This window comes from Euphorbia lathyris, chromosome 4, assembly GCF_963576675.1.
Source record: "Euphorbia lathyris chromosome 4, ddEupLath1.1, whole genome shotgun sequence".
In the NCBI taxonomy this organism is placed as follows: Eukaryota; Viridiplantae; Streptophyta; class Magnoliopsida; order Malpighiales; family Euphorbiaceae; genus Euphorbia; species Euphorbia lathyris.
Genome location: NC_088913.1, coordinates 82,082,657 through 82,098,119, shown reverse-complemented (window position 1 = coordinate 82,098,119; position 15,463 = coordinate 82,082,657). Strand labels below are relative to the sequence as shown.

Below are 15,463 nucleotides of genomic sequence, written 5' to 3'. Positions count from 1 at the left end.
AATATAATTAGTTAGTATTCTTACCCAGTAAGACCTTATATTTGTTTTTCATCAACCATTTCATGACTCCTAAATTTTATGGCTCATGTAATATATGCAAACTAAAAATAATTAAATATCCATAATATTTCGAATACAAGTTAAAATAATATTGATATATGTCAGTGTTCAAAATATTGTGGATATTCAATCACTTTTAGTTTGCATATATTACATTGGAAATGAAATTTAGTATGCATGAAATCATTGATGAAAAACAAATATAAGATCTTAATAGGCAAAAATACTAATTAATTGTAGTATAGTAATAAATAAGAATATATAACTAATAGGGAAAGAATATAATACGATTAATTTAATTATGACATTTAGCTTAAATTGTATATATTTTATAAACGTTAAGCTTAAATTCGTATTATTTTATAAACGTTAAGCCTATATTGGTGCTATTTTATACGTGAGACCTAAATTGATGCTATATTATAAACGTTAATTCTAAATTGATATTATGTTGTAAATGTTAAGCCTATATTGGTGCGATTTTGAACGTTGAACCTAAATTGGTATTTCCCCAAAAACCTTAGACCTATTTAGTATTTGGTACCTTATAAACTGTCTGGTTTGTTTTCTTCAGTATGCATTCGCTGCAAGTCCATGAAACTGAAAAAACTAAATCTGCAAATCATTGATAATAATTTTTGAAGTTAGATTGTTAGTTTTGCTTGCATTAATTGGCCATGACCAGGAAAAGAAATGTGTTAAATAATCTTTTAATTAAAAAATTTGATAACCGCAGGATTATTATTAGATCAGATCTAAGGGTGAAGGTCAGGTTTCACAGTCCTTAGGGTCCAATTGATCAGGACTGTTAGAAAACAGGCATCAAACTTCAATAACCATTATGCATTTTACCCATCAAAAAATAGAACATAAGACTTCCCCCTTTTACCTTCTCTTTTTCTCAAGTTTGAATGAAAAAATTTCACTAAGATCTGAGACAGAAAATCATGTGGGAGAAAGCAAAAAGAGCAAAAGAAAATAATCAATGGAACAAAGTAGGATACGCAACAACTTCAAATGCAAGAACCTCATAGTTATCTTTTCCATAACACAAACAATAACAAGAAAAATAAAATTAAACCACAATCTGTATTAATTCAACTCAATTAACCCAACTACTAGAAATATCCATACTTTCAAATTCAAAATTTTTAGGAAAAAAATCCCACAAGGGAAGAACAACTGTGACTACAACATAGAAAAGAAACACTAGTCTTCTAATTTTCTTCAACGACCACTGCTCCTTTCTCACTAACATAGATACCGTCAAGGAATTTCCTGATATCTTTCTTCTTAACATGGCATTTCTGTTCAAAAACAGTCAGAATGTTAGAAATTTCATTCATAAGCAGATGAGCATTCTGAAGAGTAAAAACCAAAGAGTGAAATTGACAGTTCATAGAATGACAAATCATAATCAACTGATCATCAGCAACATTGCTACAACAAAACTTGGATTCCTTGTATTACATACTTGGTAAATGAATAAAACTTAGCAAGTATAGCAAACAAGCTAAACTCAATGCAATTTATTGATGTGATATACAAATTACATTATTAGTAGACTGATAGAGCTCAACAAGTATGTCAAACAAGGCTGAAACTCAAAGTTTTAGCTGGCGAAAATTACTTTGTTGACCGATGTGTGTATATCTCAAGGTGACCATACACAAAAAGATTATCAAATGATGCCATACAAATAGAAATGCAGTACATTATATATGACACCATACTACAATGTATACATACACTACAAGAGCTTTGAGATATAAAATTCTGAGTTTTTAGTAATTAAAAGCTCAAAGCAAGCCTGTCAAACAAGACCGAACTCAATGCAATTTCAAGCTTTTTTCCAGCGAACATGTGTGTTTACACGTAACACACATTACAAGATTATCAAATAATGGAAATGCAGCATAATATATACATTATGACACTACAATATGAAAGTTGAAACCAACAATATACCATACATAGGGAGAGAGCAAACCTGGTTTATCAAGGCGGCAGAACGGGACACAAGCTCAATATCATTTCCATCCAATACTAACTCATCCTTGACCTTCTCAGATCGAACAACAGTTACTCCCTCGAGCATATCAACTTTCCTTACCTGAAACAGCCAATAATCAATATTAGCAACCCCAAATCATTACTGTGAGAAACAAGTCATGTTAGTCTATCATTCATTGTCAAAAGTCAGCAGATCACAACCCAATTGAGACATCTACAACAATCAATTTCGAGTAATAACAAGTTACCAAACACAATTAGCAGCAAAACAAGTAAGAATAATTCCTTCCCCTTTAGGTTGGGCTCTCAAAGCCACAGGACCAAACCCTAACATAAATGAGGAATCTAAATGGTAAGGATGATAAGCAACCAAACACAATAAACACCCAAAACAATCAAACACAGGACCAAACCCTAACATAAATGAGGTATCTAAATGGTAAGGATAATAATCAACCAAACACAATAAACACCCAAAACAATCAAACACAGGACCAAACCCTAACATAAATGAGGAATCTAAATGGTAAGGATAATAAGCAACCAAACACAATAAACACCCAAAACAATCAAACACAGGACCAAACCCTAACATAAATGAGGAATCTAAATGGTAAGGATAATAAGCAACCAAACACAATAAACACCCAAAACAATCAAACATCGTTCTTTTTCCGTCTACTGGAGCTGCAAAAGCCGCCGAAGCATAAACCAATGAGGAATATCTCAATAATAATCAATTTAAACAGTAAAACATACACTGTCAAGTGAAATAATACCTTCTTCTCCCCAAGGAAGTTTCGGATCTCAATCGCGTTATTGGTGTTTGGGATCGAGGCATTGATCGGAAAATGAGCGTAAACAAATCTCATCTTGTAACGGTATCCCTTGGTGACACCGGTGATAAGATTCTCCACGTGGCTAAGAGCGGTACGGATGGCGGCGCTGGTCTTCCTAGAGGCAAACCAAGCGTCGATCTTTAGCTTGCGATTCCCTGTTTCCTCGTCTTTGATCAGCTGAAAGTCGAGATTCAGATGCTTGAAGTTGCGGGTGAGCTTTCCTCGAGGCCCCTCAACCTCAATTACCTTGGCGTTCACCTTGATTTTGACACCCTCGGGGATGTCCATCGTCTCGGAGGAAAGGATTGTCTTCATTTTCTTCTGTTGGTAGAAGGAAGGATACGCCGCTGGATACGCCGCTGTGATCACTTCTCCGCTGTAACAAACCCTCAGAACCCTAATCTCAACACTTGTATATATATTGTTTTATAATTGCTCAATGGCATCTAGAAATGACATATTTGTCCTCTACCTATGTTAATATTAACAACAACTCTTTTTCTCTTCTTTTTCTTTTTAATTTCACCGTATTGTAAAATTCATTTCTACAGACTACAATTAATTTTTAAGCACACCTGGGGCCGGATTCATTGAATTTTTATTTAGACCTAACACATAAATAACCACTGAATTTGTTCAAATGTTGCAACTGCCCCTCTAACTTTCAATTGTAACAACTTATCCTTTAAATTTGTTAAATTGTAAAATATAACTTCAAATTAGAAATTTTTTTACCCGGTACTTGAAGCAACCGTAAAAACGTTTCCCGGATTCGTATCACGCCAAATATCTGATTATCACATTTCACGAGCGTCGCAGCTTTTGTATGTAACGTGTTTCTTCAATTGCTGTCTATGTCAACAATTTGGAGTTATGTTTTACAATTAGACAAGTTTGAGGGGTTATGTTTTACAATTGGACAAGTTTGAGAGTTAAGTTGTTACAATTGAAAGTTCGGAGGGGCAGTTGCAACATTTGGACAAATTCAGGGGGTTATTTGTGTATTAGGCCTTTTATTTAAAAATGCTCCGTCCATCCCGTTGTGAATTTAGATGGACTTGGATCGGACTGAATTTGGATTCAAAAATCAAATCCTAAACTCATCCCATTTAAATCAATCTAAATATATATGTATAATTTTTATTAATAAAAAATAAAATTGTACTTAAAAATAAATATTAACATATAAATATTTAAATTTATTAATTAATATTAATAGGAGGTCGGGTTGTACTAGTCTGTGCTACTTTTATACATCCCAAACCTGCCAAAATTTAGACGGCCTTTATCGGGCTGGGTCAGGCTAGGCCTAAGGACAATTTTTCTTGTCCAAGCCCAGTTCAGAGGACACAGACCTGTGCGGACCGCATTGGTGCCCAAGACTCTAAACAGGTCTACTTTTATGGTCAATATGAGAGCACATTTATTTCTTCTTCTTTTTTTACATTTCAATTATATAAAGCCGCGAATCCATAAATTTTCTAGAGGGGAGCAACATTTTATCGAGTGTATCGATTCTCTGATTTGTTTAAAGTGATATGATTAATCGGCTAAATTCACATGAAAAAACAAGAGAGAACTCAATTAAATTAAAAACTATACCATTTTAAACAAGTTTAGTAGGTAATGTAGTATTGTAAGCAAATTTAGATAACTAATATGTCACTTTAAATAAATTCGTACGATTAAATACAACAACAACAACAACGTCTTAGTCCCGAACTGATTCGGGGTCGGCTAACATGAACCATCATATAAAACCGTGAAATCAAGTCGTGTCAGCGACACAAATTCGATCCCTCCACTCCATCCTATCCACTACCATATTTTCCTCAATTCCTAGTAAACTCATATCACTCTCGATCACCCTCCTCCAAGTTTGCTTAGGTCTTCCCCTATCCCTCACCACTACATCCCTTTGCCACTCTTCGATTCACCTAACCGGCGCATCAAGCGTTCTACGTCTCACATGGCCAAACCATCTTAGTCGGTTTCTCTCATTTTAAATTCGTACGATTAAATATAATATGTAAATTTAGAAATAATGAAACATCCAACAATAGTAGTAAAATGACTTTTTAATAGTAACAAAATAATAGAAACTGAACCGCAAGGTGGGGCTTGCCACTTTAAATCTATCACTGGTCATAGTGTATACTAACTCAAGTAAATTATAGAAAAATAAAATAAAAATTTAAGGAACAAAATTTTACTTTTTGTTTGTTCCTTGTCTTCTTTTGTTAATTTAATTTGACCATCTAAGTAAGATTAAATTTTTTTCTCATTTTAACTCTTGTACTTACAGAATTAAGAAACTCAACCAAATCTTAAAAAAAAAAAAAAATCAACTCAATCATTCAAAATATTATTTACATACTATTTCATAGGAGATTATTAGTGCTAAATATAAGAGTATATATAAATGTGACATTAATTACTAGTTAGGTATTGTTTACTGCTATTTTAATTATTTTCATTCATACTTAATGATACCGTGCAAAATGACATCATGTTGATGACATCATAATCGTCCTATTTCTAAGATAAAAGACCGTATAAAAGACTAATGCCAAAACTCATAATCAGGATAACGGCCCAAGTAGAAAGGCAACCTCGTTTAGCTGTTATTCTTATACGGGGCGGAGCTTCGCCTTGAGAGGTTTGAGCCCCACCATGAGCATACTTCTTCTTGACCGAATCTTTTTGTTTTACCACTGGTAACAATGGATTTTCCAAGGGACTTATCAGTCCTCTCAATGTCAACAGCTTCTGCAGCAGCAACTTGAGGATCTTCAAAGGGAACCACAACCAAGGCCCCAATTTCAGCCTCCTCCATATGTTGAGCATCTCCCAACATGCAAATCTTCATCTTAGATCGGGGGATGTATGACAAATTTCACAGAGCCACTAAATTGTTTGTCCTTCTAGGGATTAGGATTCTCCCCACTCATCTAAGGCTTGCCAAGCTGGACCCAAAGAGACTGTGCCAGTCTTACAATGGACCAGCTTGTTGAGCTAGCCCGCAGGAGGTTCCTTGCGCGAAATTACTTCATATTTTTATACAGACGGTCTTACCCCTTTCATAATGACCTGCAAAAATCACACTAAAACTAATACGAATCCTATATTTATTTGTGATAAGACATACAAATCAGACTAAACATTTTTTTTTTCAAAATAGTTATCAACATTTATTTTTCAATTATAACAAAAGATTATAGATTTATTATTTTAAGTAAAAAAAAAAAAAAAGCACAAAGTTCATTCATGGCTAATTGGATCCAGCCGGACCTTAATAATTTATTTCAAAATCTAATCCAATTTATCTTATAGTAGTTTTATTTTAAGAAATAAATTTTGTTTTTGGACATCATATTTAAAATTGTAGCTATAAAATGTAAATATGTTTTAATATTCATAAATACAAAATTGTATATATAAAAATAAATATATATATTGTAATTGTAATATAAATATGGGAAATTTACACAGAAAAATCAGATTTGAAAAATTATTTACAATTATGTCAAGTAATGATTTTGAATTATATCAAACTAGTAAAATCAGTATTTTCAATATATTTTAAAGATTAGAATTTATAAATTAGGTATCTAGGATATATTTTCTAGGGTTTAAGATTTATGAATTGGGTCCAGAATTTTTAAATTAAGACGTAAAATCATACTTTATTTGTAATGTATAGAAAATAATGATATGTTAATAATTAAGTTTAATAATATGATTTTAATTGTAATTTTGTAATTAATTATGATATTCATGTAATTGACTCTAAAAATACATGTGTGTATGATGAGACCCAATCCTTAAAGGATGGGCCTCAATAGCTGGAAAACTCGTGTAGTGAATTCATTGCCTAAGGCTTATTATTATTATTATTTTAATGAAAATGCTTATAATTTTATTAGATTAAAATATAATAAGTACAACAAAGAAACAACGGTAAGAAATTAAATCTTACAAGATCTATAAAGAGACTAGAACGACTATAGATAGCAAAAAAGATCATAAAGGCATAAAAAAACACAAAACAATAACGAAACGTATACCTAAGGCTTCTTATTAACGAGGAAAATAACACTCCTTTTCTAAGTTTTGTTTACATATGGCAAATCCATATTTTGATCCATACAATTGTCTGTGTTTTCAATAATTACATGTTCAATTTAGAGTTAATCCACATACCCTCATTTATATAGTAATTCAATCCTAACTAACGAGTCCGTAAAACACAAAAAATTTACAGATAAGGGAGAAATTTTGGATATGTAAAACTATTAATGTTCACAATTTTAGTAAAGATTGAATGTTAAAGTTGTCTACAAGGTAACTAATAATTTTAGGAAAGAAATATAAAAATAAATCTTGTAATTTGTTTGATTTTTAACGTTATGACCTAGCGTCGCCGCTACCTCTGCCTCAATAGCAGTGCCTCTCGCGCAAACAGAAATGGAGCCGCCGCCGCCGCCACTCGGAATGTGACCTAGCGTCGTTGCTACCTCTGCTTGCGCCGTGTTTCCTGGCCGACGCCGCCCGTGGATCTTGCCGGTGAGTGCGGTCCTCCTTTGGGTGGGGGTTGTCTCAAGCCTAGCTTTGAGTTTTCTTTGGTTTCGGGTTAGTTTTTCTCTAGTTTTTATATTCTCTGAGTTTACTCTGTTTGATTGACTCTCGGGTGCCACCGAAGTTTCTATTTCTGTTTTGATTGTTTTGTGCCATCTGCAATTTGTTGGATATTCGATTGGTTGGATTGTCTTGATTTTTGGTTGTTGCCGGCTCGATGTTTCTGTTCCGTTTTGCCTGATTTTTTGCATTTTTCTCTGTTTGGTGGTGACTTTGTTGAAGTGTTGTTGGGAATTTTGCTTGAATTTGCACAGTGGTGGGGATTTGGGCTGGTGGGTAATTTTGCTCTTCCATTTCCTTGTTAATTACAGTGGTGGGGGTTTCTTTCGGGCTAGTGGTTAGTTTGCTCTCCACTTCCTTGCTATTTACAGGTTGTGATTCTGGTTTTCTTGAGCTTTCTGTGAGATTGTGTTAAATTGTTTGTGGGGAGATTATCCTCTATTTTCTTGCTGGTTAATTTGCGTGGAGATTGTTGTGGAAAAGATGGAGAGAGTAATGGCGAATTTGACGTTGTGAGAGGGAGAGTCGGGGCACCTTGAATTGGAAACACCAGTTAATGAGGAGGTTTCTGAAGACTCGGGATTATGGCTCCTGAGCAGATTTATAGCTGACAGGCCACTGAATTTTATGGTGTTACGAAATCGCCTAGCGGTTTTGTGGAGACCTGGTCGGGGGGTCGATATTCAGAAGGTAAGCCAAAACCTCTACTCGTTCGAATTTTCCCATCCTATTCATAAAGATAGGATAGTCGCAGGAGGACCATGGACTTTTGACAACTACATGTTAGTTATGAATAATTGGAGTATAGGGGTGAATCCAATGGAGGTCCAGTTATTTATGATGCCAATTTGGGTCCAGATTTTTGGATTACCTGGGGGGACAATGTCTGAGATTGTGGGCAAACAAATAGGAAACTTTCTGGGATCCTTTGAGGAGTTGATGCGGGGCATCTTTCCCTAGGATCGGGTCCGTACGAGGGAAGTCGGAGGAAAAATCAAGCACGAGCAACAAGCGAATAAAGAGGCCCAAAACAGTGCCACACAACACACCAGCAGCTCGGGCACGCTTCGCGTGGGTTAAAGCACACTCCGCGTGAAGGAAAGTTTGGTCTGGAGAAAGTTCAGCAGCCAATCTACGCTCCGCGTAGATTTGGGCACGCCCCGCGTAGAATTGGGCACGCCCCGCATAAAGTGAGTACTGATCCAGAGAGGAGCTCAACAGCCAAGGCACACCCCACATAGAATTAGGCATGCCCCGCGTGCCTTCAGCTGAAGGAACTTGCTCCTTACTCCAGCTTCCTCCTTAATTACAATCCTGCCACTCCTTATTTACAACCCACACCACTCCCCATTTACCATCCATGCCACCCCTTTATATTTAACCCATTTTACCCTTATCTTTATCATTTTAATTAATTAGTGATTTACCCTTTTATGTAATTTGCTTTAGGGTTTTGAGATTGTATAAATACATCTCTTTCTTGTAATTGTTCTCCTAACTTTTATCAATACAAAATATATCTTCTTCTTCATTGAAGTTTTCACTCCTTCTAGTTTAGCTAGAGAAGAACATCTTTGTTAGTTTACGATTAAAACTAACAAGTCACGAAACCGATCTGTATCAGTTGGTATCAGAGCCGATCGCTTTCCTTGAACGGAGACTTCTTTCGACTATGGTTCAACCAAGTTCATCTCATGGATCTGAAGAAAACGCCATCAAGAGGGGAGAAAGCTTTGCATCTTGGAGTAAAGGGTTTGAAGAGAGGTTTAGAGAAAGTAGCCGGAAGAGCGATGAGTCTTTGAGGAGACTTCTAGTCGCTTGTGAAGGTGTTAGCCTAGAGATCCGAAGGCTTGCCCAACCGACCATGGATGTTCCTCCTAAAGATCCATCACCAATATTTTCTCCATCACACATTGTAAAGGTAAATCCCAAACTCCCAATTTCTAATATTGAAGTTGTGGTTAGTCCTATTGGTAGGAAGAAATTGGATGTTTGTGATATTGTTTGTGATGTTGGAGGGGATTTAGATTCTTCTTGTGGGTTTGTTGAAAATGAAATTGTGGAGGAGGATTTAGATTCATTTGTGGATGAGGAGGAAGGGATGCTTATATGTGAGAACATGGGGGAGGTTGACTTTGTGTGTGCTAAAAATGAGAAAACCCATGTAGCAAGGGATGCTCCTTTTGTGTTTGATAAAATGCCCCTTGAACATAACTTCATTGATATGCTTAAAGGAAGTGAGGGAATTGATTTTGAGGTTGAGGAGAATGAGGAAATCATATTATGTGTGGAGGTTGATGGCTATGGAGATGGGAGAGATGTTGGTGGCTCAACCATGTTGGGTGGTTGCATGTCTTTTGAGTCAAGCGGCTTGGCACGTGAGTTAGTCGGCTTGAGCTATAGAGGGAAGCCAAGAGGAACGATAGGTCGTGGGAGAAAATAGATTGGGGATAAAGAGGGGCGCAAAATGGCGTATGGTCAAGAAGAAGATGGGCTACGAAAGGAGATTGATGGAGAAGGAAACTTCAAAATTGAGCTAGTTAATGAAGATGAACTTGACTATTATGAGCGAGAGTTCCGGAAGGGAATGGAGGAAAGTGGTGATGTGGGACCAACGTCCGAAGATGGGAAGTATGCATCCTTCAACGGACAACCACGGGGCATTCTACCTTTGGGGAAGATACCATGTGACATTGCATGGGATCCCGAAGGTCGTATGCTATGTCTTCCTCATAGTCGCTTGAGCTTCAAGGAAACGGATAAAGAGTACTTGGTGACGCCTCTAGTAAGAAATGAGATTCTTAGCACATGCACATTAGGAATGAACCGGGCCTTCCACTTGGTAAATTCGGAACTTATTATTGGGCTCTTAATTGAGATGTATGTGTTGGGATATATGTTGTGTTTGTTGAGGGGACATCAACCCTATGAGGAGTCCATGAGGAGTGATTTTATGGTGAAGAGGCTAAGTTTCAAAGAGTACTTGGTGAATGGGAATGGCCGTCCGGGTGATGTAGAGAAGATGGGAGAAATTCGAGAATGGCGGGATAGTGGCCAAGTTAGTGAAGCGGCAACTCTAGAAGTCGGAAGATTGTTAACCCAAGGCAAAGAAGGGGTCAATACAAGTGTTCTTGGGATCACTACAAAGTGGGTTGACAAGTGTCATCGGGACATCCCATTTGATGTCAGCTATGAGCGGAATGAAGTTGTGATCAATGTCCATGTTCGTAAAGTGGAGATTGAGGAGGACCGAGGTTGGTCGGTTCGACATGTTGTGGGAGTGTGGAGGAGCTTCCAAGACATTATGGAGGATTGGTTTGACCAACTTCGTCAAGATATTCCATTCGATGTCGGTCGGATATTGAGGCAAGCATTACGGGGGATGAGCACCGGAGGCAAGACACAGGTTGCGGTGTGGGAAGAGTTCATAAAGAGAGGGAGAAACCAACAACATATGGACTGGATAGCACCTACCAAGCACCATTCTTGTTCTATAGTTGAGTTGGGGACCAACTTTTTTGAAGAAGAGGTGTATGATGCGGGGCATCTTTCCCTAGGATCGGGTCCGTACGAGGGAAGTCGGAGGAAGAACCAAGCACGAGCAACAAACGAATAAAGAGGCCCAAAATAGTGCCACACAACACACCAGCAGCTCGGGCACGCTCCGCGTGAAGGAAAGTTTGATCTGGAGAAAGTTCAGCAGCCAATCTACGCTCCGTGTAGAATTGGGCACGCCCTGCGTAAAGTGAGTACTGATCCAGAGAGGAGCTCAACAGCCAAGGCACGCCCCGCGTGCCTTCAGCTTAAGGAACTTGCTCCTTACTCCAGCTTCCTCCTTAATTACAATCCTGCCACTCCTTATTTACAACCCACACCACTCCCCATTTACCATCCATGCCACCCCTTTATATTTAACCCTTTTTACCCTTATCTTTATCTTTATCATTTTAATTAATTAGTGATTTACCCATTTATGTAATTTGCTTTAGGGTTTTGAGATTGTATAAATACATCTCTTTCTTGTAATTGTTCTCCTAACTTTTATCAATACAAAATATATCTTCTTCTTCATTGAAGTTTGTTAAGGTTTTCACCTTCAACAATGAGGATTTCACTATTCCTATGGATTTAGTCCATGAAATTGGGATTCACTCCTTTTAGTTTAGCTAGAGAAGAACATCTTTGTTAGTTTACGATTAAAACTAACACGTCATGAAACCGATCTGTATCAGGAGTATGACCCAAACAATAACCTTGGCTTTCACAGACAATTCATGCGAATTAGGGTCAGCATTGATAGTAGACTGCCTTTAAAGAGATTCAAAAAAATTAAAGAGCGCAGGAAATGTGTGGTCACTGGCCACTTTCAAATATGAGAGATTGGGGATCTTCTGCTACATCTGTGGCCTAATGGGACATACAGACCGTTATTGTGATAAGGTGTTTGATATGCAGGGAGGGAAAGTGAGGCGGGAGTGGGGAGAGTGTCTTAAAGCTCCTATTAAGAGAGGAGGGGATCAAAGTGGGGCAAAGTGGCTGCGTGAGAGGACTAGGGTCGAAGTACTAGAGAGGGGTATGGGAGTACGAGGGAGACAAAGAGGAGGGAGTTCGGGTATCCTGCAGGACATTACAAATAGGGGGCAAGCTGGGGGGAGAGGGACACCGGCAACAAAGGTGATAGGGGAGAGAGAGGTGGAGATATGTCCTATTTCTAGACCTTATTTCCGGGTTCCTGACATAGCAGAGGAGGAAGATAAAGGAGGGGAGGGAGAGGGGGTAAGGAGGTAAATGAGGACACTGAAATGGAGCTACTAGAGGAAAAGAAGAGAAGAAGGGAGGGGGGGAATGGAGGGGGTCCGGAAGGGGCACAAGTGGTAGGAACTTCTATTCTAGATTCAGATAAGGGGATTCCTAAAGGAAATTTTTTGGCGAGTCCTAATGCACAGGGCCGCCAGACGGAATGAGTTGTTTAAGTTGGAACTGTCGTGGTCTGGGAAACCACCGGGCAGTTCGCTCCTTGAAGGAGGTAGTTTCTTCCCAACGTCCGGATATTATTTTTCTAATGGAAACATTGGTAGAGGATCACCGGATAATTACTATAAAGCAACAATTGAAGTATGAGGGGGCCTTCTCTGTGAATAGAAGAGGGCGGAGTGGAGGGTTAGCATTACTGTGGAAAGCAGGGGTTGAGACTATAGTAAAGAGCTACTCTGAGCATCACATTGATGTGGTAATTAGTGATGTTGTGAATGGGGACTGGAGGATGGTGGGTTTTTATGGTTTAGCAGACCGTAATAGACATGTAGAATCCTGGGAGCTATTGAGGAGAATTGCTGGCGAGTCACAACTTCCCTGGGTGGTAGTAGGGGATTTTAACTGCATTCTGCGGGCAGCTGAAAAGCTTCCCCGCTTATTTGATGCAGGACTTTTATAAAGCAGTTGAAGAGTGTGGACTGTCGGAACTAGAATTGAAAGGTAGCTCTTTCGCTTGGGAAAGATGGAGGGGAACCGCAGCCTGGGTGAGAGAAAAGTTGGACAGGGGTTTTGCTTCGGCTGATTGGTTGGGTCGTTTTGCCAATTATCAATTTAAAACTTGCATGACAGACTACTCTGACCACCTTCCTCTCTTACTTAGACTAGAGCACACTGAAACACACAAGCGAAGGAAGAGGTTCTATTTTGAGGATAGTTGGCTAAATGAGAATGATTTTACTGAGTTGGACTTTGATATGCGCTTTTAGAGCCAGATCAGAAAATGGAGACGGCAAATGGAATCACTAGATGGAAAGAGGGATGGGGATTCAATTGCCCAATTTTTCTTTGCCAAAAGAAAACTCAATGAAGTGTTGGAAGCAGAGGAGAGGTTTTGGAAACAGAGGGCAAAGGTCTTTTGGCTGACAGAGGGAGACAGAAATACTCAATTTTTCCATACCAGTGTGAAAGCAAGGAGACAACAGAATCGTATTGCTTCCATATATGATGAAGCGAGAGCAATTGTCGATAACGAACAGGATATGTTGAGCTTTGCTCAACAGTATTTTCAGTTTATCTTCACGGGAGTTGGGACGGCTGGGTCAGAAACAGTGCATGTTATTGAAGCAGTGATTGACACATCGACAAACGAAATGCTTACGGCTCCTTTTGAGTTAGAGGAATTCCAGACTGCCCTATTTTCTATGAGCCCAAACAAATCCCCTGACCCTGATGGGCTAAATCTAGGGTTCTTCTAATCTTTTTGGAATACAATGGGAAGGGAACTGGGAGCAGCTTGTGCGAAATGGTTAAGAGATGGGCAATTCCCACCGGATCTTAATGACACTACAATTCTGCTCATCCCCAAAATTGAAAATCCCAGAATGCTCAAGGATTATCGACCGATCTCCCTTTGTAATGTGATCTATAAAATAATTGCAACGGTCTTGGCAAACCGGTTGAAAAGTGTTATGCCACAAGTAATTGGGGAAACTCAATCTAATTTTTGTCCCTGAAAGGTCAATCATTGATAATGTGCAGGTGGCCTTTGAAAGCATTCATTTTATGAAAAGGCAGAATAGAGGGACCTCTGGGCAGGCGGCCTTGAAAATTGATATTAGCAAAGCCTATGATAGGGTGGACTGGAATTTCTTGAAATTGGCGATGGTTCGCATGGGATTTCATGAAACCTGGATCAGATGGATGATGCTTTGTATAACAACGGTTAGGTATAAGGTGGCAGTGAATGGAGAATGGTCTGATCAAATTGTCCCTGGTAGGGGACTCAGGCAGGGCGATCCGCTTTCTCCCTACCTGTTCATACTGTGTGCCGAAGTCCTCTCAAAATTGATAACGAAGGCTGAAAGTGAGGGCTTAATTTCAGGGTGCAGAATTTGCAGAAGGGCACCTTCAGTCACACACTCATTCTTTGCTGATGACAATTTTTTGTTCTTTGGAGCAACAACAAATGAAGCCAGAAAGGTAATGAGTATATTGACAGAATATGAGGCGGCTTCCAGTCAGGCTGTGAATTTGAGCAAGTCGGGTATTTTCTTTAGTGCAAATGTCACAGCTACTTTGCAGAACGAGCTTAAAGGAATTTTGAAGGTTAACGCACCCTTAGACACGGGTCGTTATTTGGGATTGCCTTCACTAATTGGGCGATCCAAGAAGAGGATTTTTAGTTTTCTGCCTAATAGGTTGAGGAAAAAATTTGGGGTTTGGAGTTTTAGATTCTTATCCCAAGCAGGCAAGGAGGTGATGTTAAAGTCAGTGGCACAGGCTCTACCTACCTTCTGTATGAGTACGTTCCTCTTACCTTTATCTATTTGATGAACTGCAAAAAATGATGAACTCCTTTTGGTGGGGTATAAAACCTGATGGGAAAAAAAGCATCCATTGGTTTGATTGGGCCAGGCTATGCCACCCAAAAGACTTAAGGGGCTTGGGTTTTAAAGATTTGCATTTGTTTAACTTAGCCCTTTTAGGTAAGCAAGGTTGGAAATTAGTAAATGAGCCAAATACTTTAGTGATTAAAATGTTCAAAGCGAAATATTTCCCACGGGAAGACTTGCTTTTCTCTGAATTAGGCAATAATCCTAGTATGGTTTGGAGAAGTATTTGGAGTGGCCTGGCCATACTTAGAAAGGGGGTAATGTGGAAGGTGGGAGATGGTAGTTCAATTAGAATTTGGAGGGATGCATGGGTACCAAAACTGAGCGACTTTTGCATAAATTCCTTTATGGTCCTTAGGATGCAAGATCTAAGAGTTGCTGATTTGTTACTTGAAAATAGTAGGGGATGGGATGTGGATAAATTGAAGGGATGCTTTAGTGAAGTTGAAGTGAATGCTATTTGTGATATTATATTGCCCTTCAATGTCAGTGAGGATAGAAGAGTCTGGAAATGGTCAAAAAACGGTTTTTACAATGTGCATTCGG

The 15,463-nt window shown here is 38.5% G+C and overlaps 1 protein-coding gene across 1 annotated transcript; it reads right to left on the bottom strand.

Annotated features, from left to right (window-relative positions):
- Positions 1-1,078: 1,078 nt before the first annotated feature.
- Positions 1,079-3,317, bottom strand: LOC136226521 (large ribosomal subunit protein uL6). The gene is made up of 3 exons (XM_066015049.1): positions 2,853-3,317; positions 2,051-2,173; positions 1,079-1,367 (listed from the first exon to the last, which is right to left on the bottom strand). The coding sequence occupies exons 1-3, from the start codon at positions 3,225-3,227 to the stop codon at positions 1,278-1,280; spliced, it is 588 nt and encodes a 195-aa protein (XP_065871121.1). The 5' UTR covers positions 3,228-3,317; the 3' UTR covers positions 1,079-1,277.
- Between the last annotated feature and the right edge of the window lie 12,146 nt (positions 3,318-15,463).